Raw genomic sequence first — 21,169 nt, 5'->3', positions numbered from 1 at the left:
TTTTCTAATTAGAGCTTGGGGAAGGAAGGGAAAGTGAAATCTGCACAGGAAACCAATTGTCTTTCACAATATGGAATTAAATAAGGGATGGAAGGAAGTGTTCTGTTCCTCCTTAAATGAATAAGAAGGAGGTCCATTGTGAAGTCAGATTGACAGTAGGTTCAAAATTGAAAGACGTACAACTCACTGCCAAATGGTCCACATGCACATAGTGATACCCATAAACTGAATTTAAAGCAAGCAGAAGCTTCAGTCTCATTGACTTTAGCATATGTATTAAAGCTCTGCAGATGAGGCATCTTAGTAATTTCTGTAACATAAGGGTTTTACTGAAAAGTGCCTATAACCCTGTCTTTTGCTGTAAATTGTATTTTTATTAAGCATGTGGAACTGCCTTGTAACCACTACACTTGTCTGAGCGTAGACTCACTTTCTGGAACACGTGACATTTTCATGTAAGGTTAATAAACAACATGCATTTGCCTTGATGTTGTTTTGTTTTTACACTGATGATAGCAGCTCTTGGATCAGGTGTATCTCTTGGGTTTTATGTATTCTTTTGTTAATATTTAATCTACCCACCAAAACTTTTCAGTAGACGAAAGAAAGGTTTTTGAAAGGGCTATTAAATAGACATATGAACTACTAGCATGATAGCTGTTTTGTTTTTTTTTTTTACTAGGAGAACTGTAAAGAGAGCCTTACTAGGCTCTGAAATTTGATATTGACAAGACCAAAACAGCCATCTCAACACAGAATAATAAGGAACAGCTTTTTGTTTTTGCTTTTATAAGAGCATTTAAATGGCTGCTGTGTTCTTGATGGACAATGGGGTGAATGTGTGTTTTTGATAACTCAGCAATTTTAATTTTTCAAGAACATCTTGTTAAGGTGGTAGTATGTGCTTACCTCCATTTTATTATTATTAATATTTATTTATTTATTTATTTTCCTGAAGGGGGCATCTAAGTTCCATTTTAACTACACATGAGTTTCCCAGACTTCCTCAAAGCACTCAGTTCAGCACACAGGCCTGAACACTAGATGTAAAAAGAACGGTTAGTTACTCTTGAATTAGGACACACCAGTTCTAAGACTTACGGCTCTTTGTGACATTTTGCAGCAAATCAGAAAGCTGTAACACTGCAACCAGAAATAATACATACTTTTTCGATTCTCAGGAGTTCAAGTTGTCATGTTTTCAAGGTGCCAATTGTCTTCAGCCCTCTTGGCTTACTTTCTCTTACATGTTTTCAATGTCTTTATTTCTCTGGTGCTCTATGTCTTGCCACTACTAGGTGTAGCCCTTTCAGAGCCATGCTTATCCTATTGCTTTCACTACCCCCACAAAGCAATTTTGTGTGTGCTGAGTAGGAGAAGAAACTGTGAGAACTGTAGACTCCAGTCATATATATGACCTTGCCCCAGAAATAACTCTGTGATGACAAAGTGCATACTATCTTGCTGGTTTATACTCTGTGCATCTCAAGAACAGAATTGAAAGAAAGATTCACATTTATAATTCTATGAATTAATAATTTGTGTTGCTGCTTTCCATAGGCACTATTTGATTTTTCTGGAACCAATCAACTAGAGCTTAGCTTTAAGAAGGGAGACTTGATCTATCTTCTCAGCAGAGTAAACAAAGACTGGTTGGAGGTAAGACTGTGATAGCGGTACTGAATTATTTACATACCTTGAAATACATGAGCAGGAAGGGCTATCCTAGTCCTTGGGATATTTCTCCTTCTTTCAAGAGGAGACTGTATCACAATCAGATGTCACTGTCAGGAATAAATCCTTGACTCCAAATTTGAAATTGTTTCATTCCATGATGGTTTTAGCTTACAAACTTCCAGCCTGTTAGACTTCAGTTTTCTTTTGCATTTGCTTGCACTGGAATGTTTTTGAATTCTTTAGAAGTGATTAGAACACAAAAAAAAAGCCTCAGAAAGGAGATGGAAACTCCATTTCAGTGATTAATTGGTTTCTTGCCTCAGGATGAGTTGCTGTATACTTCATGCTTCATACCACAACACACGTCAGCCCGATTACAGAGAGCATAAGAAATGCAGCAGTGTTCTGAAAAAGGATGAGGAAAACATACTGTGTGTTTGCTGATATGATATCTCTGCTTGCTCACAGACCACAGCCTTTCTTAGTAACCATCTGACTTTCATTTTTTACACACAGTTTCACTCCTATGCCTTGTATTTATTTGGCTACATAATTGTATAATCTTTCTATGGAGGTGGCATCAGGTCACTTCCATAGCCTAATTTATATTCTTGCATATAGCAAAAATAAATAAATAAAAATACTGTTGTTTCCATGGAAATTAATTGAATTCCAGAACGTATAATTTGTGGCCAAAATGGTGTGGCATTCTTCATTCCAACCCTTCCTGTCTTTCCAGGGAACAGTTAATGATACCACTGGGATTTTCCCATGTGCTTTTGTGAAAATCATAAAAGATTTACCACAGCAGGAAGACACAGTGAATAAAGTGCGCTGTTATTACCATGATGAGACAGTAAGCACTATCAGGTAATAATAAAATAGTCTTCCAGGTTACTGCTGAAGAGATGCCAATAGTTCTCTATTCATGATATGCAATGATTAGATTTGTTCTTGTTACAGGGATATCTCAGTGGAAGAGGACCTGAGCAGCATTCCATTATTCAACGATCTTGATGAATTGATAAGGTAAGTGCAAGCAGGTAGTTCTATATTTAATATAATTTAAACATTTGTCAAGTTCCTTCCAGCCCTAGCTTTTGTACGTTCTACTTGGCCATCACCCTGTTTTGAATGTGAAACACTTTTGAAGTGTTCTAAAGAATTTGTAATTTGTCTTGGCCAAGAGCCGTGTGGGATTGTCAGCAAGTACCGTATGCTACATACTTCCAACTCAGTTGTGCTGGGTAGAAATTTCTATTTCTTGTTCTAAGACCAGAACCATGCTCCCAAGCAATGATCTTTTGTCTAATATACTTCTTCAGGATGCAGGACAGCATCTTATAACACCCATTAAACTAGTGTTGAATTAGATTAAGCTAGTGTTGAACATCAAGATGTTAGAACATCAAATATTAGTAATAGAACACCTGTGTCAATATTTTTCCATTCCTTAACTTACTCTCCCCTCAAAAAATGCAACCATAAGTAGGCAAAATTGGGGAGTAACTATAGTGAACTTATATATATGGGGATTTTATCATACAGAGTAATTACGCTATGTGTATGGAGTTACTGACGATGGTTCTGACAGGCTTCTTAGCTTAAATACAACACAGCATGAATGCAGCTGTATGATTTCTAGTACTAGCTGTATCAAGAATGCCAAAACACCCAAGGCTTAATGTGACTTTTAGCAGAATTAATTAGATTGCCAGTATATTGTTCATCAGGCAACACCTCCCAGGCATTCCTTGATTTTGGGATCAATCAATTTTTCTTCTACCAGGCGGGAGTTTGACCAAGATGACATTGTTCTGAATTACCGGGACCTTGATGGTGATCTGATCCGGCTGCTCTCTGATCAGGACGTTGAGCTCATGGTGTCTCAGAGCAGGAGAAAGCCCTCTGAGAAGCATATCTTCCCTTGGAAGTTGCACATCACTCACAAAGATGACTTCAGCGTCTACAACACAAGTCCAGGAATGGGTGCTATTCACACAGTTAAGAGCAACATGAGTGCTGTAGAGTAGAAGTTCCTGCAGGTAGCTACATTGTCCTTCAGTAATTCTTCTCAGCAGACAGTTTCCTTTAGCAAGACTTTGAAGTGAGCTTGAAAAGAGTAACAGTAGTATATTATCTTTCAGACTAAAATCTGTATTTAGCTTCTTGGTCTGTTTAGCACTCTTCTGTAATAAAGACAGGTATATAAAGACCAAAGAAAGTGAGGAATAGAGAAGTAAAATCACTGGACATGTTCACAAAGCAAGTCAGTGTTAGCCAGCCATAGAGGTTTAGTGTCCTGAGCCCCAAGACCTGCTCTAATCTCCATCCTTGTTCCCAGAGCTAATTCCTTGCCTAGAATGTCTTCATAAGTTTTTTTTTTTTTTTTTTTCTTCTCTAGACCACCATCACTTTCTCTTCACTTGCTGGTATGAATATTTTTGTGCCATTGCTAATGAATGCAGTAATTATTTCTGTCCCATGAGAGTCTGACTGGACAGCCAGAGTTTGTTCTGGAGGCATCAAGAAAACTTTTTATTTCAGTGAAGAAATTACAGCCCACTTTTGCCTTCTTCTTTCACTGGCCAATATTTTGAATTCGGTGAATCAAATCTAGTTCACTTGCAGTGCTACTTACAGACTTCTTGTAACTGTACAGTCTATTTGTTTCCACATTTTGGGATAATTTCTGTGATTCCTATCCAAATAGTAATTTATTCTCTGTCTCTCTTCTTCTGCTTTCTAACACCTCACTGCAAAACAGAATGAACAAGAAATTACTGTGTTGAATTCTTCAATAAATAAAGTTGTGTATGTGTTTATTTTATCAGTTTTCATTAGAGTGGTTTTTTGGGGGTGTATGTGAAATAATTCATGTGTTTGTTTTTTTCCTTGAAAGAGAGAGAATTTGGAAGAAGAGTTCAAATGTTACTTATTCAGCTTTTCTTAAGCAGGGGTTCATTACTGAAAGAAAAAAAAAAGTCTTCCCACCTTTTCTTTAATGGTCATGCAATTAAAACATTTTTTTTTGAACAAATTACCTCTGCTTGTTAGAATTACAAATTATGTATATGTTATGTAAATTGTATGAAACCTAAAATACTCTATTTTAAAAACACCATGCAGTCATGGTGTAAAAGGATACCATCCTGTATAGATATAATCAGTAAAAAATAAGAAGTTAAAAAGGGTTTTCAAATATTTTGCTTTGGATTAATCTGTTAGTTTCGGTGGTATTAAATTGCACTTCTAAAAGAAATGTTTGACCTTGAATTGCTCTTATAATTTGTACAGACAAAAGGTAAGACCGGTAATTATCTGGAAGTACTGGTAAACAGTTACCTAACCATATATGAATAATCAACCTACCCCTCCAAAAACTGTCAAAATTATGTTTTCTCCTTTTCTTAGATGTTACCTGTAATGCTGTCAGGTAACAAAATCTTCAACGACAACAGAAGTATTTAAGGTGACTTATCCCTTAAGCTTGTTTTTTTTTTCCTTTCTTTTTATTATTCTTCCTGATATATATGCATAAACTTACTTATTATACATAATCTTTAATTTTCTATTATCTGTAGTCCTGTATTCATGCATATATTTGTGTTAGTAAAAATGGAAGTAATTTATATTTACAAATAAGCATATAATTTACTATACCAGGATCCATAAATCATTTCTGACTTGACATTTCATTAAGTGCATAGTTTTAGCAGTATACCAATACTGTACAGACTTGAATAAGAAAATGCTCCTCCAAAGAGTTGTAACGTGCTGCAGGACACATCTGTTTTCCAGGGACGAAGGTTCCGCCTGAAGAATCCACATATTAAATTTCAAAGCTAGATAATGTATACTCATGAGAGACATAGGTTGTCTTCTTTTTTCCAATGATGGAAGGTTTTAATGGACATTATTTTACTTAAATGTTATAAAATGTAACTTCCCACTTTAAAAGCATTTTAGCAATATGTTTTAGGATGGAGATGGAATGATATATTGATACACGTGATATGTCTATACATATGATAACAATGTGATAATAATACGATAATAATGTTAGTAATCTTGCATCATGTGATATGCAGGAGACCTCACTGTACATCCGAAACCTAACTGGCACATATGCATGCAAAGCTTCTGGTGTGCAGGATCGCCTGGTACCTCTTCCTGGAGTTCAACAGAGCAACTATCATCTGAAGATTTCCACTGACAACTAGATCCTCTGATGGAACCAGCAGCTTAGCAAGTCTCTTGTAAGATGGAGGAGCTGCTTGGGTGAGGAAGGAAAGGGAACGAAAATCTTTGCTGGGAAAAAAGGAGGAAGAAAAAATATAAACTTACTAGCCTTTTAAAGTCCAAGCAGGAGAATTCTTGTCTGCCTTTATACTGTAATGAAAAGTAAATTCTGCTCATCCAGTAAATTCATATATTCAGCCCCTTGTTTACAGGTTTTATATGCACACCTCCTGATAGTCCCAATGACACATGGTTTCCTCAGGTACACCCAGATTCTCCTTCTTGCTCCATAAATGCTTTCCTTATTCATGAAATACTCTTTTTTTTTTTTTTTCCCCCTTGTATATTGATGTAGTTTTTGTGAGAGGCTAACTGTGCTAACAATGGTTTTGGTTGGTAATATGGGGATTTAGAGAAGTTCTAGTATGGGGATTTAGAGAAGTTCTAGGGAGCCCAAAACTGGATGCATACACCAGGTGTGGCTTCAACAATGCTGAGCAGAGCAGAGGATCACCTCTTTTGACCTGCTGGTGATATTTTGCCTAATGCAGCCAAGAGTACCATGAGCCTTCTTAGCTGCAGGGGCATGTTGCTGGGTCATGTTCAACTTGGTGTCTACCAGGATCCCCAGCTCCTTTTCTGCAGAGCTGCTTTCCAGTTGAGTGGCCCCCAGCATGTACTGGTTCCTCAGGCTGTTTATCCCCAGGTGCAGGACTTTCCCTTAGGGCTATCTAACTTTCATATAGAATTTATAATTGAAGGCTACTGGTTTAAGCTTTGAAGCTGGTTTTAAAACAGTATAGCTGCTTTGGATATAGGATAACTTCAGATCAACTCTTCTCACCAGTTTTCTTTTGTTTCCTCTATGTACTATAAAATTATAATCACATATTGATTGTTGAAATCAGTAAAACTTAAAGGGTTTTAAAATATTGCTCAAATTAGGAGATTACAGAGATAAAGGTAGTCTCCCCCCTTCCAATTATATATATGCATACAAACAAAAACTACAAAATAGTCCCAGCCTTGAAGATTGTCTAGACCACAATAAAGCAAGAAACAACACTGGAGTAAAAAACAGGGAAATATTTGCTATTCTTTCTCCTTTCTGTTTCAGTCAATCTTCCAATTTCCTGCCTCTTTTTCTGAAAATACACTAGCCCCATGATCAGCGAATTGTTAACATGCAGATTACCAATGGCATACTTCCTTCCCCTCTCTTCCCAGTTAAACAGTCCTATCTGAGTAAGTGCTTTGGGGGTTAAAATAGGAAGTACAGACTGTGCAATTACATACGCAACTCCTTTCCTTGAAAGGGTGTGGTCTTCTTCTATAAAACTGACATTTGAAGGTATAGAAGGTATAACACTTATTTTAAAGATTTATTTGCCAGGAAAATCCTGTAATTGTTTATAGCTTCCGTCTCCAATTCCAAAGAAGCATGTTTTTGCTGATTTCTTCATCAGAAGATTCTGATGCTGTTGGGGAAAGCTGGACAGGGAGACTCACCCATCAAGTTTTATCATCTGCCTAACTGACAACTCCGGATCCAGGTAAAGGAACTATGCTTCTTTCTGGGGAAAGCAAAATAGAAGGGTCTGCTCTCATTCAAAGACTTGGAAGATGTTAAGGGGTCTCTTAACTGTGATGATTCTTTAAGGGCTCAGCCAGCTGTTTCTGGTGTCAAGCAGCATTCAGGAATCTGAAAGTCAGTAAGAATTTAAAAGGAGCTCTCTCCATGCTCCCCTAAAGTAGAAAAGAGCTAGAGACTACATGTTCCCTGAGTACAAGTGTCAGCTTTGTGAGCTGATTATACTTTTGAAAGAGCAATGAGAGACTGCCAAAAGTGCTCGAATTCCAGTATTACAGAAGGTGGTCCATGGTCTTTCAATCACTCAATCTACTCTGGATCTTGGCAATCACCAAAACAAAAGAAATAGTTTATTTGGATGTATTTGTACAATTTGCAGCTTGTTTGGGGAGTAGCTGAAACAGTAGCATATTGAAGAGAAACCTGAAAGTGAATTAATATGGAATTTCAACTCCTATATGTGGTATGTGGTTGGAAAATGTATTTTTAAGGAAAGTAAGAAAGCAGAGCAACATTGGGGTTCATTATGAAGGCTCTAAGCATGAAGTGCAGAAGGATGAATGAATTTGAAGGATGAGTTCTTTTCACAGATTAGGACTGTTTCTTGTTAATAGTCTTAGCTGAAAGAATCCCTGCACTTCCTTGGAAATGCACATTTACTTTTTCATTCTCTGGTCATATTTCAGGTTCACAAAATAAGACAGGGTTTTTGTCCTAAAGTAAAGACTTGATAAAAGTTCTTTCTGATTTTTTTCACAATAAATGTGTTGTAGGAGTTCTTTCTGAATGTCACTTCAACACAGCGTAATGACTAAAGTTCCCTAATTCAGTTTTACTTCTCTTTACATGAAATGAAAACAAGAAGCTCCACAATAAGCTGAAGAAGAGAGTTTGCAATTAAATCATTTATATGTGGAAAGGACAGCATGAACATGAAAGAGATTTTCATCATTTTGCTGAATCTGTCTTTGGTCTTCAGTGACCAAGCCATTAATGGTGAGTTTCAAATTTATATTTTCTTTTATTCTGCTTTTATTCCCTCTCTTTTTATATCTGTCTCCTTTCAGCTGATACTGTTCCTCATTTTCTACTTCCTTCTGCTACCATCTTGTGTGCTGTAGGAGAACAGGTGTCTTGCTCAAATGCAGAAAGTCTGCAGACAGGTTATATTGTGGCTGGAGATATGAACAGGTGAAATGCTGAACAAACAGAGGAAATTGACAAGTTTATTGCTTAATGAGTGAATAGGAAGGAGGACTAGACTGTGACATAGCGGTATGTGGTTCAGATGGTAGAGTATGAGAGTAGACCTCAGTGGGCAGGAAGAGGGTGTGGGTGTTTGGGCTACCAACAGCAACATCTAAAAGACTGGATCTTCCTGTGGAACTGCTGGTACTTCCTGCTTTCTCTCACTATTTCTATTTGTAATCAGTGCTTTTTTTTTTCCCTTTTGTTTTTTTTTTCCTGGGTTCCTTTCTCAGGTAGTGTCTCAATGAAGAGCTTGAGCTGCTACAATGACTACAGCTCACAGGTGACGTGCAAATGGAAAGAGCATATAGAAGCTCATGCCCTCCTTGGTATGACACTTTACCAAAGGGATAGTATTCAGAAGTAAGTACCTGAAATGTACTGTGCTGGATAAAAGTCCAGTGAGAACTTGGACACAACTTGGAATCCCAGGGGTTGGCAGTCAGATTTTTGGAAAGTGGCCTCACCTCTTCCTGTCATTGAGTTGAAGTAAAAGTTGTGCTTGCTATTGTCTTCTAGAAAGAGAAGAAATTATTAGGTTGTGATAGGGGAGCAATTTTTATCATATTTTCAATTATTTCTCCATGATTTTGTTGTGGAACATGGATAGCAAATATGATGGGGCGTATATGTTGCTATTCCTGGGGTGGGGAAGGTCGTGTCAGAACAAGAGTGGGTTTGAGGGTTGTTCATGAAGCTAGCAGGGAGGAGACATTTCCCCAGTTGCTTTGCCTGTTTAGGAGCATCACTGAGTATATTTTTGATCAGTTCTGAAGAACTTGAATAGACTGTGTTTGTGAGACAGCAAAAACTGATAAGTTCATCTGTGCTATCAATCTTCCTCCCAGAGATACTGGTCTGTTTATAACAGTATCTCTCTACTACATCTGTTTCCTTATGAAAAGGGAACTGAATCACCAGACTCAATCAATTGTGAGGATAAGAAAGGACAGAGAGGGAGGAATAGTCAAGGAAGAGAGGAAGATAAAGATGGAAAGCTGAGAAGAAAATGAATTAGCATCTGCAGATACAGGAAGGAAAGGGAAAACTCTTGATTTTGTTATAAGTAAGAGAGAATTCATATATGTAAAAGCAGCTGAAATCAGTTGAAGGCTTTGGAACAGGACCTTGAAACTAATATTTCTGGAAAAAAAGATGATATAACATTCTTATACCTTTGGAAAATGCTCTGTAATGCTTATATGATAGAATGTTCTCTGTGGATCATACAGGAAACATGACTGAAGTGAACTAATCAGATAAGCAGCTATTAATTGTGGACAGCTGAAATCAAAATGGCCAATGCTTAAACACGGTCAGCTCATAGATGAACAGTAGTTGACTAAATCCCAAACTATAAGCTGGTGCTGATGGGCAGATAGAAATATCGTCAAGGCTTCACATCCCTTGGGCTGACTCTCTTGTTTAAGGGCACAGACATGTATGGTTGATCCCATCCATACTTCAGGAATATCCCTAGTTTCCTTGCCAATACCCAACTTTTCAAGATATCAATACTGCTGGATAATCCTTGCTGGCATATGGTTGGCTAGGAGATTCCATCCTATCCTTCAAGACAGTATTTGAGCTCGTTTATACACAGTACTTCTCATCTGAACGGGAAAAATGTAATATACTGCACATGAAGCCATAGGCTCAAGCAAAATTCCAGAGGGTATGAAGTGAAGCAACACATCTCTCCAGCAGCTTAGCTTACTGCAAGCACACAAAGCTTATCCTCTTCTGACTAGTTTAAAGTATTGTTTTTAATCTTTAAGATGCTCCTTGGCCTGATAAAAGACTATCTAAATTGATGCCTAATATTCGGGATGAAATCTGTAACGAATGCATAAGGTCCCTTGACAGAACCGAACAGGATATAGAAGTACATTTTGGTTGTAGAAAAAAATTATGTGTCTTTCTGGGACTGCAAAATGAATTTCTTCAAGAAGCTAAGGATCTTTGGAAACTTTATCACATTTCACTCTAAGTAAAAGATGCATTTTCATGATATTATTTTTCATCATATTATTTCTCACATAAAAATATGAGATTATTAAGAGTTAGGCTAAAAACCCCACAAAAGTAGACCCGTACCAAAATATAAGATTTCACTGCATATTTTGAAATGCGAAGGCATTTGAGAAAAATCCTAGTGTTAAAAATGCTAGTCATATTAGTTGATGTAAAACAAGAATAATAGATACAGTGATAATGAGGATATAAGTGTCTAAGTAAATTAGAACAACAGAATGGGATGGAATTGGTTTCAGACATTTAATTTTGCATGAACAATATGTTTCCAAATCAGATCTTTATAGATTACTTCCTCTTTACACAGCGAGAGCAAGGAGATTCTTTGCGAACGTGAGACAGAAAGTGCCTTACCTGAGACTTCAGACCCCTACATCCTCTGGGTTTGTCGGAAAACTGTAGAATATTTTGGAATAGGGATAAAGGATATTTACAGCTTCAAACCAAACAAGATTCTTGAAACACAACTAAACGTTCATCTTTTCCAAAATGGTAAGGAATTAATGCCAAGTTCTATTTTCAAATGAATATTTGAGATCTTTGAGAATGTTTTTGCAGATCAGTCAGGAAGTGAATTGCAATTCGATTGTGAAAATGGCCAAACAGTTCTACATTGAGAGGATGTGGCAGGGAGGGGAAAGGGCAAGATTCTGGGAGTGCCCAGACATGGAAGGGGCTCTCAACAAGCAACTACTTGCTGTAAAATATGATAAGATGCTGTGGAAATGGGGAAGCTTAGCTAGATATTTTCTTCCTCCCTTCCTGTCCCTGTCTCAATTCACATGTTGCACCTTCACCTTCCAGTTCAGCCCCTCCCGCCGCAAAACCTCGCAGTCAGAGAGAGTTCAGGAGACTTCTTGCTGACCTGGACAGCAGCTGAAGGAAGCCAAGGGCTGGGCAATGCACTGGAGTATGAAGTCGCTTACAAGCGGGAGTGGGAGTCCTGGGAGGTAAGAGTGGATGAGCTGGGCTGTCCTGACTTGGACGGCACCCTTTGGGGCAGTTGAGGGCTTGTGGTAAAAGCTGTGCAAACGAGTTGAAATTTATTTTACCCTGAACCCCTCCCAAATGAAATTAAAGCACTTTTCATGTGTAGTCCATGGGATGGCTCATGTGGGAGAACGGCAAAATACATTTGAAACCACGACAAGTGTCTTGGGCAGATTACACATATTTCTGAGCTGGGCAGTGCTGTGACCCTTGTGTAGCTGGTGCTGGAGCCAGCCAAGGCTCTGCAAGCTGCAGGAGCCAGTCCGTCTGCTGGGCTGGGTTGGAGCTAGCCATGCCTGTGCCTTGGCCTTCCACTGTCATGATGGCAGCATGCAGGCAGAAGCCCTGTGCAATGGGAGCGAGGAGCGCTATGTGTCAGCATGTGCGTCACCATCACGTGCATGGGATTGCTTGGAGGTGCGTCCTGACAGTCACCTCCTTGCTCCTTCCCTGCCTTCTCTGCACCTCTTCTCTGTTCCCCATTTGTCCTCCCCGCTAACAGAAGGCTGCATCGCGCTTGCTCTCCAACACCACACGTTGCCACCTCAGCCACCTCGTGCCAGGGAGCCGATACGTTGCCCGTGTGCGAGCCAGAGCGGAGCAGGCCAGAGGCTTCTCTGGGCCGTTCAGCAAGTGGAGCACGGATGTGTCCTGGGAGACCCCCGAAGGTAGCGTGGGTCAGAGTGGGGCTGTGCAGGGGTGGGACAGCTGGCTGAGAAGCCAGGGCTGGGGGATGTGGTTTGGCACGATGCTGGCAGAGCATATGGGCCCAGGAGAATTGAGGCATCTGCTGAGAAGGATGCAGATGGTACTTTGTTTTATCTTTTCCCCCATTACAGTCCATTTAAGTTGTTCACTTCAACTTAGCTTGGCAACAGTGAAATGATTCATGTAAGCAGCAAAGGAGACTCTTTGTTGGGCCTTGTGATCCTTGTGGGTCCCTTCGAATTTCGGGTATTCTGTCATTCTGTGACTGTTCTTTGTTTAACCTTACTTACAAGGAATAGGAATGGCACCAGAAGTCACAGGGGTGGTCCCTTCTAGTCATTGCTTTCTTTCAGGAAGCCTCAAAATTTGTTTCAATGGGATCTGCCTAGTGATAATGAAATGGCTGTGCCCCTCCATGGGTCTAGTGCTCTCTATGGGGACTGATTGTGTTTTGGGATGTGTCAGTCTTGTTTCCACTTGGATGGACAAGTATATTATTCCAGAAGATTGTGGAGAAGTTTGAAAAGGAAATAAGAGCAAGTCTCCATCTTGCCTCTTCCAGAGTGTTTGGCATTTCCATCCCGTTGGACAGACCTTGTTCATGCAGACCCAGACAAAGGCTTTCACTGCACTTTCCCTGTCACTTAGCTTGCTCTGATCTTCTGTGTAGGCCAGGAACGCATTCAGCCCAGGAACCTTCGCTGCCTTTTCAATGGTGCAAATCTTCTGACGTGCAGCTGGGAAGTGAAGAAGGTGATCACCACCTCTGTCATCTTTGGCTTGTTCTTCAGGGCCACTCCAGCATCTGCGTATGTGATCTGCCAGTGGCAGTGTGCCCATGCCTCTCCCACTGAGCTTCTGCTCTGTCCCGTTCCTGCTGATCTCAGCACGGCCTCCTTTCTCCCCCCAGGGAAGAGGAGTGCTCTCCCGTGTACGAGAAGGCCTTGCCCCACATCCCCTATGTGGTGCAGAGCTGTGCGATCCCTGTTAGCAACATCAGCAGTCAGAGCCGGTACCACGTGTCTGTCCGGACCAAGACGGAGGAGAAACTGATTGAAGCCTACAAGAACAGTGAGCTGCTGTGTTGTGTCTCGCTTCTGCTGGGAGTTTTCTGGGAGGGCTGGCTGTGTGGGCAAGTGGTGGTGAGGAAAAGTGGGTGGGAAGGAGAAGAGCTGAGCTGGTGAAGAGAGGGTCGGGACGCCGTGACAGGTCAAAGGTCTGGGAGAGGTGGCTTGCAGGTGTGCAGTTTCTCAGTGTCACTTGCTGCTCTCAGGATGGTGGCAGTAGTGGAAACTGCTGTGCAGAAATCCCAGAGCTCTTCTGTGAGCAATCGTCACCACACTGAGTTCCCTGCAATCAGAATGTCATTGTCCTTTGCCATTGTCCCAGGTGACAGGGAGCTGTAGTGAGAGGTGTTTTGTGGAAGTGTGTCACTGTGTGATTTTGCAAGAAGCTGGTGGAGCTCCTGGGGTGCAGTGTCCCCTGGAGCACTGGATGAAGTATGACTGCTCTGCTGAGTGAGCTATGCCAGGTGGATCGTCTCTGCCTGCATGCATCTGGAGGTACCGGTGCTGTTCTTTACAGACCAGAACTGGGGAGAGCTCCTGCATTGTTTGTAGATACCAGTTAGTAGCTCCAAGAGAGCTGAAAATCTCTGGGAACATGGTGGATGAGTATGGACTTTTGAAATATCATTTCACTGCTTTTTTCCATTTAGAAATTACTGTCAGCATTAATGGATATGGATCTTCTGTTATTTAATGGATGCACTGGTTTATGATATTTGACTAGAAAATGAAGATATGGGGAATTAAGAAGTGTTAGAAAGCTGAGACTTACTGCATTCCACAACACAGCCTGGTTTTCAGTCTCTGCATACTACCCACAGTGGTGAAAGGGAGTGCAGGATCTGGATGTTGATTTGTATTCTAAGATCTCCTCTGTGTTATAGTTAAGGTCCTACCACCTGCAAATGTGTCTGTGAAAGCGACAGAGAACCAGGAGTATGAACTAAGGTGGATAAAACATACTTTTCAGTACAACTTCATAAAACAGAAATACCAAGTCCAGTACTGGAAACAGAACAAGTATGATGAGGTAAGTCACAGGAAGTGCAGTAGTCCTGGATTTCTCCTTGCTGGGTGAATGGGAATGACAGTTCTCACCTCTGTCATTCGTGTTTCTTTCTTCTCCCCAGGCCCCGCAGATATTAAATATCAGCAATGATGAACCTCCCTTCATATTCACCCTGCAGATGCTGTCACCGTCTACAAAATATAGGGGAAAAATGCGTGCAAGGGTGAATAGTCCAGACTACCAGGGCAGTTGGAGTGAATGGAGTGAGGAGTTCAGCTGGGAAACTGAGAATGGTACTTTTCATATGGGCTGATTTTGTAAGGTTTTGTGGACTCTTAGTGGATGAAATGTCGCTATAGAAACATATGATTCTCTCAGTGGATGTTGAAGTTAGACCCAGCCATGAAATAGGTATGCTTGCTAAACAAGATAGCTTTCCTGTGTGCAGCCTTACAGAACAGCAGTAATGCTAATGAACGCAGTGAGCAGAATTGACCTTTTAATCATCTTTCCTACTTCTCTTCACAAGACCAATACAGCCAGCTGTAAAGTTTTCCAGACTGAGAATCAAGCAAAGATTCTGCCCAAAAGATCATCCTTGTTTCTTGATTCTAATAGTCCATTCTGCTGTCAGGGACTGAAGAGCCTGCAATTGCAAGAAGACAGAGGAATAAAAATCATCAGCCTTTTCTATTTACAGAGTGAATATGAGGTTGTGTAAAACACCTAGTAGAGTGTACTGGAGATACAGACCTTAACATGTTTTTTGTAGTTTCTCAACTTAAAAGCAGAATGTCTGCTATCAGAATGGTCTTGTGCCCAAGTTATATGATCTTATATAATTTGTCCTGATGAAGCTTGAAGTAGTAAGAAAGCAGCTGGGGCAAATTCTGCTACTTGTGAAGAAGTTGGTGTCTTGTTGATGTTCAGCTATAGCTATTAGCAGAGGAAGCTCAGGAGAATCTCTGAGACTTCCATCTCTCCAGCACGGTACACAGTAAGGCAGACCTAAGATGTCTGAAGATCCTCCTAGTGTTCATGGTGCAGTAAGGTACCTAACCAGCTTTTTATTAGCATAAGTTGTTTTCTTGGATGTCAGTAACAAATAAAATAGAATCAATAAGGAAACAATGAACTCCTTTGGTCATCAGTAAGGTGTTCAGGCTACATTTGGTCTCTCCCACCTGGGAGGGGATCCCAACAGTAAGAAGGCCTGTTTGCATCCTGTGCTGTGCCACTTGCATTTCTCTGGTGTGTTTGTGTGAAGAGTGACCAAAATGCAAAATGCAAAACCTGTTATGGGAAGCAGCCCCTCTGTTGGTGGCTCCCTATTTCTCTTTTCTCTCTTTCAGTTCTGTCACCAGTGCTTCTACCAGTGATGCTGCCAGTTCTCATCATCACTTTGCTAATAATTGCTTCTTACAGCTATAAGTATTTCCTCAGGTAGGTTTTCACCATGAGGAGGAGATTTAGCAGCGTGTTGGCCATGTGAGTGGAATAAAGTTGTGAGGCACTGCTTGTGCAACATGAGAGCGGTTTGTGTGGAGGTGAACCTTGGTGTGCAATGGGCAACCTGGTGAGTGTCTGTGTGCAGGTGAGAGTTGGGTGGTGGCCTGCCAGAGTGTGGTGGTTTTACCCAGCTGAGCAGCTGAGCTCCACCACAACCACTCTCTCACTCCCCCTCCTCAAAGTGTAAGGGGGAGAAAATATGATGAAAACACCTCAAGGGTTGAGGTAAGGACAGGGAGATCACTCAACAATTGTCGTCACGAGCAAAACAGACTCAGCACAACGAGATTAATGAAATTTATTACCTATTGCTAATAAGAAAGAGCAGTGAGACACTAAAAACAATAACTAAAACCACCTTCCCCCCAGTTCACCCTTTTCCATCTCCACCCCCGAGTGCTGCTGGGGAACGGGGAATGGGGGCTGCGGTCAGTCCCTGACACTTCATCCCCGCTGTTCCTTCACAGTCCCTCTCTGCCCCTGCTCCCCGTGGGGTCCCTCCCACGGGATGCCGTCCTTCCCGAACTGAGCCTGCGGGGGCTGCCCACAGGCAGCAGCTCTTCAAGCACTGCTCCCACACGGCTCCGTACCACGGGGTCCATCCCCCAGGAGCAAACTGCTCCAACCTGGGTCCCCCATGGGCAGCAGCTCCCCCCAGACCCCCTGCTCCTGCGTGGGCTCCTCTCCACGGGCTGCAGCTCCGGCCCGGGGCCTGCTCCTGCGGGGGCTCTCCATGGGCCGCAGCCTCCTCCAGGCCACATCCACCTGCTCCACCGGGGGCTCCTCCACGGGCTGCAGCGTGGAGATCTGCTCCGTGTGGGACCCATGGGCTGCAGGGGGACAGCCTGCTCCACCAGGGGCCTCTCCACAGGCCGCAGGGGAACTTCTGTTCCCTGCCTGGAGCGCCTCCTGCCCTCCTTCCTCTCTGACCTTGGTGGCTGCAGGGCTAGTTCTCACTCCTCACTCTCCCAGCTGCTGTTGCACAGCAGTTTTTGTTCCCTTTCTTAAATCTGCTCTAACAGAGGTACAGACAACGTTGCTTATTGGCTTGGCTCTGGCCATTGGTGAGTCCCTTTGGAGCCGTCTGAAACTGGCCCTTATCTAACAAGGGGTAGCTGCTGGGCTCTGCTCACAGAGGCCAGCCCTGCAGCCACCCACTGCCAAAACCTTGCCATGCAAACCCAATACACAGGGCCTTGGCGGTGCCTTGCTGAGCAGAGCAGCATGCTGTACGGGGCACAGTTTCTTCCCCTTGCAGCCACATTGAGAGGCAAATCTTGAAAATCTGTGTTGTTGTTGTTGCAGGCAGAAGAAACTGTGGGAGGAAAAGATTCCGAACCCCAGCAAGAGTCTGCTGATCCAGAGCTACTTGGAGGTAAGAGGGACCTGTACCTTTTAAGGTTCAATATTTCTCTCTTTTATTCATGACTCCCAGTAATCCCAGTAATCCCAGTAATCTTGAGAGTTCTTCTTTTTCTCCTCACCTATAATGAACAAATACTTTGATTAGTCTCTTCATTATTTAGGAGAAGTTCAGACCCTATTTAACATGTGTAATCATACATTTGTAGTAGTAGACATCTGTTTGTTAAACATTGCACATTTGTTATTTTGCTATAAAATGGAATTAGGCATTGCAATGGTCTAACACATCATTGCATTGTAATGGTTCAACACATCATTTTCAAATAGATGGGAAAAAACTAGACATGGATGCTCCTGTGTATGCTTTTTATATCTCCAGATAAAATGGATATGTTTATACTAAAGTCTCATGTTAATTTCTTTTGCCTGATATTTCAGTAAAAATGGATTTTTTCCCCCACTCTAAGAAGCACCTTGATAGTTTTGGTTTCTATTCCTTACCTGTTTCTTGATCTATAAACACTCACTGCCTTAGTTTTACGGTTTTGACACTTTTCATCCCTGCACTGAATCACCTTATCTTAAGTTTTGTAAACATCTCAATTATTCTGTTTCTCTGGTCAGCTAGTACAGATGACAGACACTAAACCCTTATAGGTGAAATATTGCCCAGAGTGTCACATATGATGCTGTAGAGCAGAGACTACACAAAGCAATAGCTTTGATGTTTATTGTGGAGAGAACCTGCAACATTTCTATGAGTTCTTTAAGAGAACAGCTTCAGAGCCCTAAGCTATGTAAAGTTAGGTCAGTGGCAAGGCCTTCAAAATGGGTTTTAAGCAGCATTCTTCTGGAAAACAGAAAGTACCTTCTAGTCATACTACAGCATCTTGCCAGATGCTGTAGTCTCTGCTACTTGTTTTCATTGTTCATGAGAACTGTATGTTTCTTGACTCAGCTGCTGGTGATACACTTCTTTTTCCTCATGTCTGCTTTCTCTTTTTTTCAGAAAGCGCATCTAGGAAACTGGCTGACAAACAGCCAGCTGGACTTCAAATACAACCTTCCAGAGAAGATGGATCAGCCTAGCTTTCTTCAAGTTGTGGACAGGTGAATGAACAGCACATTATAGTGACACTGTGAATGAGACTCTCAAAGAGCTCCCTAATTCGTGGGAGGATATAATTAAGTGTTCTGTCACCAAAAAGCCTGTGCCAGTTGCTTTTGAGCTTGGGATACGATTTTTTGCTATCTGGTTTAGTCAAGATAGAAACCAAGTCAACCGAGAAAGATTCTTCTAACCATATGTGTAGCTACTTAAAATTTTGACTAAGCTTGTGTTTATATTTAATGTTTACCACAGGAATATCTCTCATGAGAAACTTTTAACTGTCCCCCATTCAGGCAGATGAAGACTTCGTCAGAGTCCCCTGAAGGGCAGGCTGGAAAGACAGAAGTTTCTCCTACTGCACTGGACCTACAGAATCCATACCATGCTTTAAATGTGACAGAGCGTGCCCCAGTTGTCTGCCTAAGTCGGACTGCTGGTCGTTCCTTTTCTGTTTCAAGGGGAAACAGTGCTGATGCAAGTACTGCTTCCCAGACAGCAATCACTTCCTTTGCTTTCAATGGTCCATACTTGTACAGCCCAGTGATGTCCTCCCAGCCTGAGATGCATCAGCCCCTGGATGTGACCCTGAATCCAGTGGGAAACCAAGAGAAATCAGTGTTCCTACAGTATGTGACCCTCCCAAATGAAGTCTGTCCCCAGGCTCCACGAAGACAAGAGCAGCCAGGAGCAGGTCCTCAGCAGCCTTTCCTGCTCCCAGATCAGAAGGAAACAATGCAGCACCTCAATGATGAGAAAGAAGTCTCACCACTCCCCGCAGCTGGTGGGCAAGGCACGAATGTGAAACCAAAAGAGCAGAAATCTCCAAAGGCTCTTGGCTGTGCCACGTCCCTTCAGCAGTGCCCCTCAGAGTATATTGCCACAGACAGCCTGTTACTGCCATCAGCCAGTGACTCCACACATCCACCACTTGCCACTGCTGGGGAGTTGCCTTGTGACCCACGGGAGCCCCAGCTCCCCAATGACCACTCTTGCCATGAGTTTGCTCCTGGAAAATCTGGTGTCACGGTCCCAGTTTCAGGTCAAGCCCCAATCTTTTTCCCTGAATCTCACCTGAATGCATTTGGGGACTACCTTGTTGTCCCTTCAGGTCTCCATGGACCTTCAGAACCCACAAAGATTTATTTGCCTGTCCTACAGAAGGGAAGCACTCTTCCTAATGAGCTGCCTTTGTCGGAGGGTAATTTGGTGGTGTTAAACCCTGACAGCACTGAGCCAGTTTTCCTTTGCCAGGTTGGTGACTATTGCTTCCACAGCCTGAAGTCCAGTGAGAAAGTGCATATGAGCCAGGAAGACCCCCAAGTCAAGAAACCTAATGAAGCCAGGACAGCACCCGGGAAACCTCTTTCTGATGATGAATCCAACACTGGCAAGAAAGAAGATGTATCAAAAATGCAGGCTATTCAGCTTTTCAAAAGCCTGAAATCAGATGATTACTTTTCCTGGCAACAATCTCTGAGGATCAGAGAAATCTGTTAAAGGAGCAAATATCAATGAATACCAAGGCTACATGCAACTAAAAGAGCTTGCAAGTATCTGATAAAAAGGGACCCTCCAAGCTAGGAGCAAATAAACAGCAATTACTTCTTCCAGCCTCCAATCCAATGTGTTGGAAATGACTTTCATCCATTTCAGTGAATTTCAGCTTGATCTCATTCTCAATGTCCATCACAGTTTTGGCATGAAAAACAATCCAGATATTTGCATTTTGAGATAGTTGGTGTTTTTTGAACTTTTTGGCTTATACACAATGAACACATTAGCCTCCTCCTGGTCCTGTGACAGATCACAATCATTTTACCATAATACCAGATTGCCTGGAGCAAAACTCATGGCAAGAAATGCAGACTTTACAGCATGAAATGCTATCAGATTAAGATTGGTTTGGAAGCCTTGTAAAGAAAACTTATATTCTTTCAAGCAATGTTGTTATCTTTTGTGTGAAATAGATCTAAAAGTCATCAAGGAGCTTTCGTTATCTCTACCTTTCCACTGGTGGCATGGAATAAGTATTATCCAAGATGAAAAAACAACGGACAGTAATAGAAGCGTAAGTTAGAAATGAGAATAAAATTGTTGAAATCCAGGAAAACTTTCTTAAAGCTAAGGTGTGATATATCACAGTGTATTCTAAGAATAAGAAGGAAACATTACTGAGATACATTAAATTGGCTCTAGGGAATCATGGGGAAGATATATTACTTGAGAAAAACCCAAGGACTCAACAATACAATGAAAGGAAGGGAGTGAGTCAATAACAGAGAATGACAGTGGAGAAAAGTTGTAAGCTTGAGTCTGATTCAGCTTTTCTATTTTTAAATGTTAAAGTACTATATGATTTTCTTTTAAGTTCATTGGGTGTTTATGCATGATATAATTAATCTTAACTATGTGATGTCTTTTTTTTTTTTTTTCTAATAAGCTGTACTGAGAAAGAGGAGACTTTTTTTCTGGTAAGTGTTGCACGATAAGGGCACAGAAGTGCCACTCTGTGATAGGTAAAAGGCTTTGGTTTCAGAACTAATGTGGGCTTGCATTCCACGAAATATCTGCTTTTCAAATATATAACTTGAACTAATAAAAAATTCTATTTCTTCCTA

General features: G+C 41.5%; 2 protein-coding genes across 7 annotated transcripts in view; both read left to right on the top strand.

Annotated features, from left to right (window-relative positions):
• NCF4 (neutrophil cytosolic factor 4) overlaps positions 1 to 6,924 on the top strand; it is a 36,696-nt gene extending 29,772 nt beyond the window's left edge. For 3 of the 5 annotated variants that reach the window (XM_048048230.2, XM_048048229.2, XM_013181072.3), the window contains 4 exons: positions 1,561 to 1,659; positions 2,417 to 2,547; positions 2,641 to 2,706; positions 3,467 to 4,717. In XM_048048230.2, the coding sequence (XP_047904187.2) occupies positions 1,561 to 1,659; positions 2,417 to 2,547; positions 2,641 to 2,706; positions 3,467 to 3,710 (540 nt within the window). In that variant the 3' untranslated portion in view covers positions 3,711 to 4,717. Of the gene's footprint in view, positions 1 to 1,560; positions 1,660 to 2,416; positions 2,548 to 2,640; positions 2,707 to 3,466; positions 4,718 to 5,768 lie in introns of those variants that run through there. The other 2 variants (XM_066996675.1, XM_048048231.2) reach the window with 2 other exon arrangements.
• Positions 6,925 to 7,169: 245 nt separating this feature from the next.
• On the top strand, positions 7,170 to 21,169 carry LOC106035885 (cytokine receptor common subunit beta-like). 2 transcript variants are annotated; one of them, XM_048048227.2, is made up of 14 exons: positions 7,170 to 7,472; positions 8,376 to 8,506; positions 8,992 to 9,121; positions 11,100 to 11,284; positions 11,597 to 11,742; positions 12,285 to 12,450; positions 13,161 to 13,299; positions 13,401 to 13,561; positions 14,442 to 14,587; positions 14,688 to 14,859; positions 15,919 to 16,009; positions 17,381 to 17,450; positions 18,450 to 18,550; positions 18,845 to 21,169. In XM_048048227.2, the coding sequence occupies exons 2-14, from the start codon at positions 8,437 to 8,439 to the stop codon at positions 20,046 to 20,048; spliced, it is 2,781 nt and encodes a 926-aa protein (XP_047904184.2). In that variant the 5' UTR covers positions 7,170 to 7,472; positions 8,376 to 8,436; the 3' UTR covers positions 20,049 to 21,169. The 2 variants fall into 2 exon arrangements, with proteins under 2 accessions (XP_047904184.2, XP_013036437.3); XM_013180983.3 differs by having other exon boundaries at positions 8,373 to 8,506.

Source organism: Anser cygnoides, chromosome 1 (genome assembly GCF_040182565.1).
Source record: "Anser cygnoides isolate HZ-2024a breed goose chromosome 1, Taihu_goose_T2T_genome, whole genome shotgun sequence".
NCBI lineage: Eukaryota > Metazoa > Chordata > Aves > Anseriformes > Anatidae > Anser > Anser cygnoides.
Note: the sequence above shows the minus strand (reverse complement) of the source record. Positions and strands in the feature narration are given on the sequence as shown.

Excerpts from the sequence above, each read along its gene's own strand:
- LOC106035885 (XM_048048227.2), top strand. The coding sequence starts at position 8,437 with ATGAACATGAAAGAGATTTTCATCATTTTGCTGAATCTGTCTTTGGTC. Across the intron at positions 11,285-11,596 it reads CGTTCATCTTTTCCAAAATG|TTCAGCCCCTCCCGCCGCAA; the intron begins GTAAGGAATTAA and ends TTCACCTTCCAG. Across the intron at positions 18,551-18,844 it reads TTTCTTCAAGTTGTGGACAG|GCAGATGAAGACTTCGTCAG; the intron begins GTGAATGAACAG and ends TCCCCCATTCAG.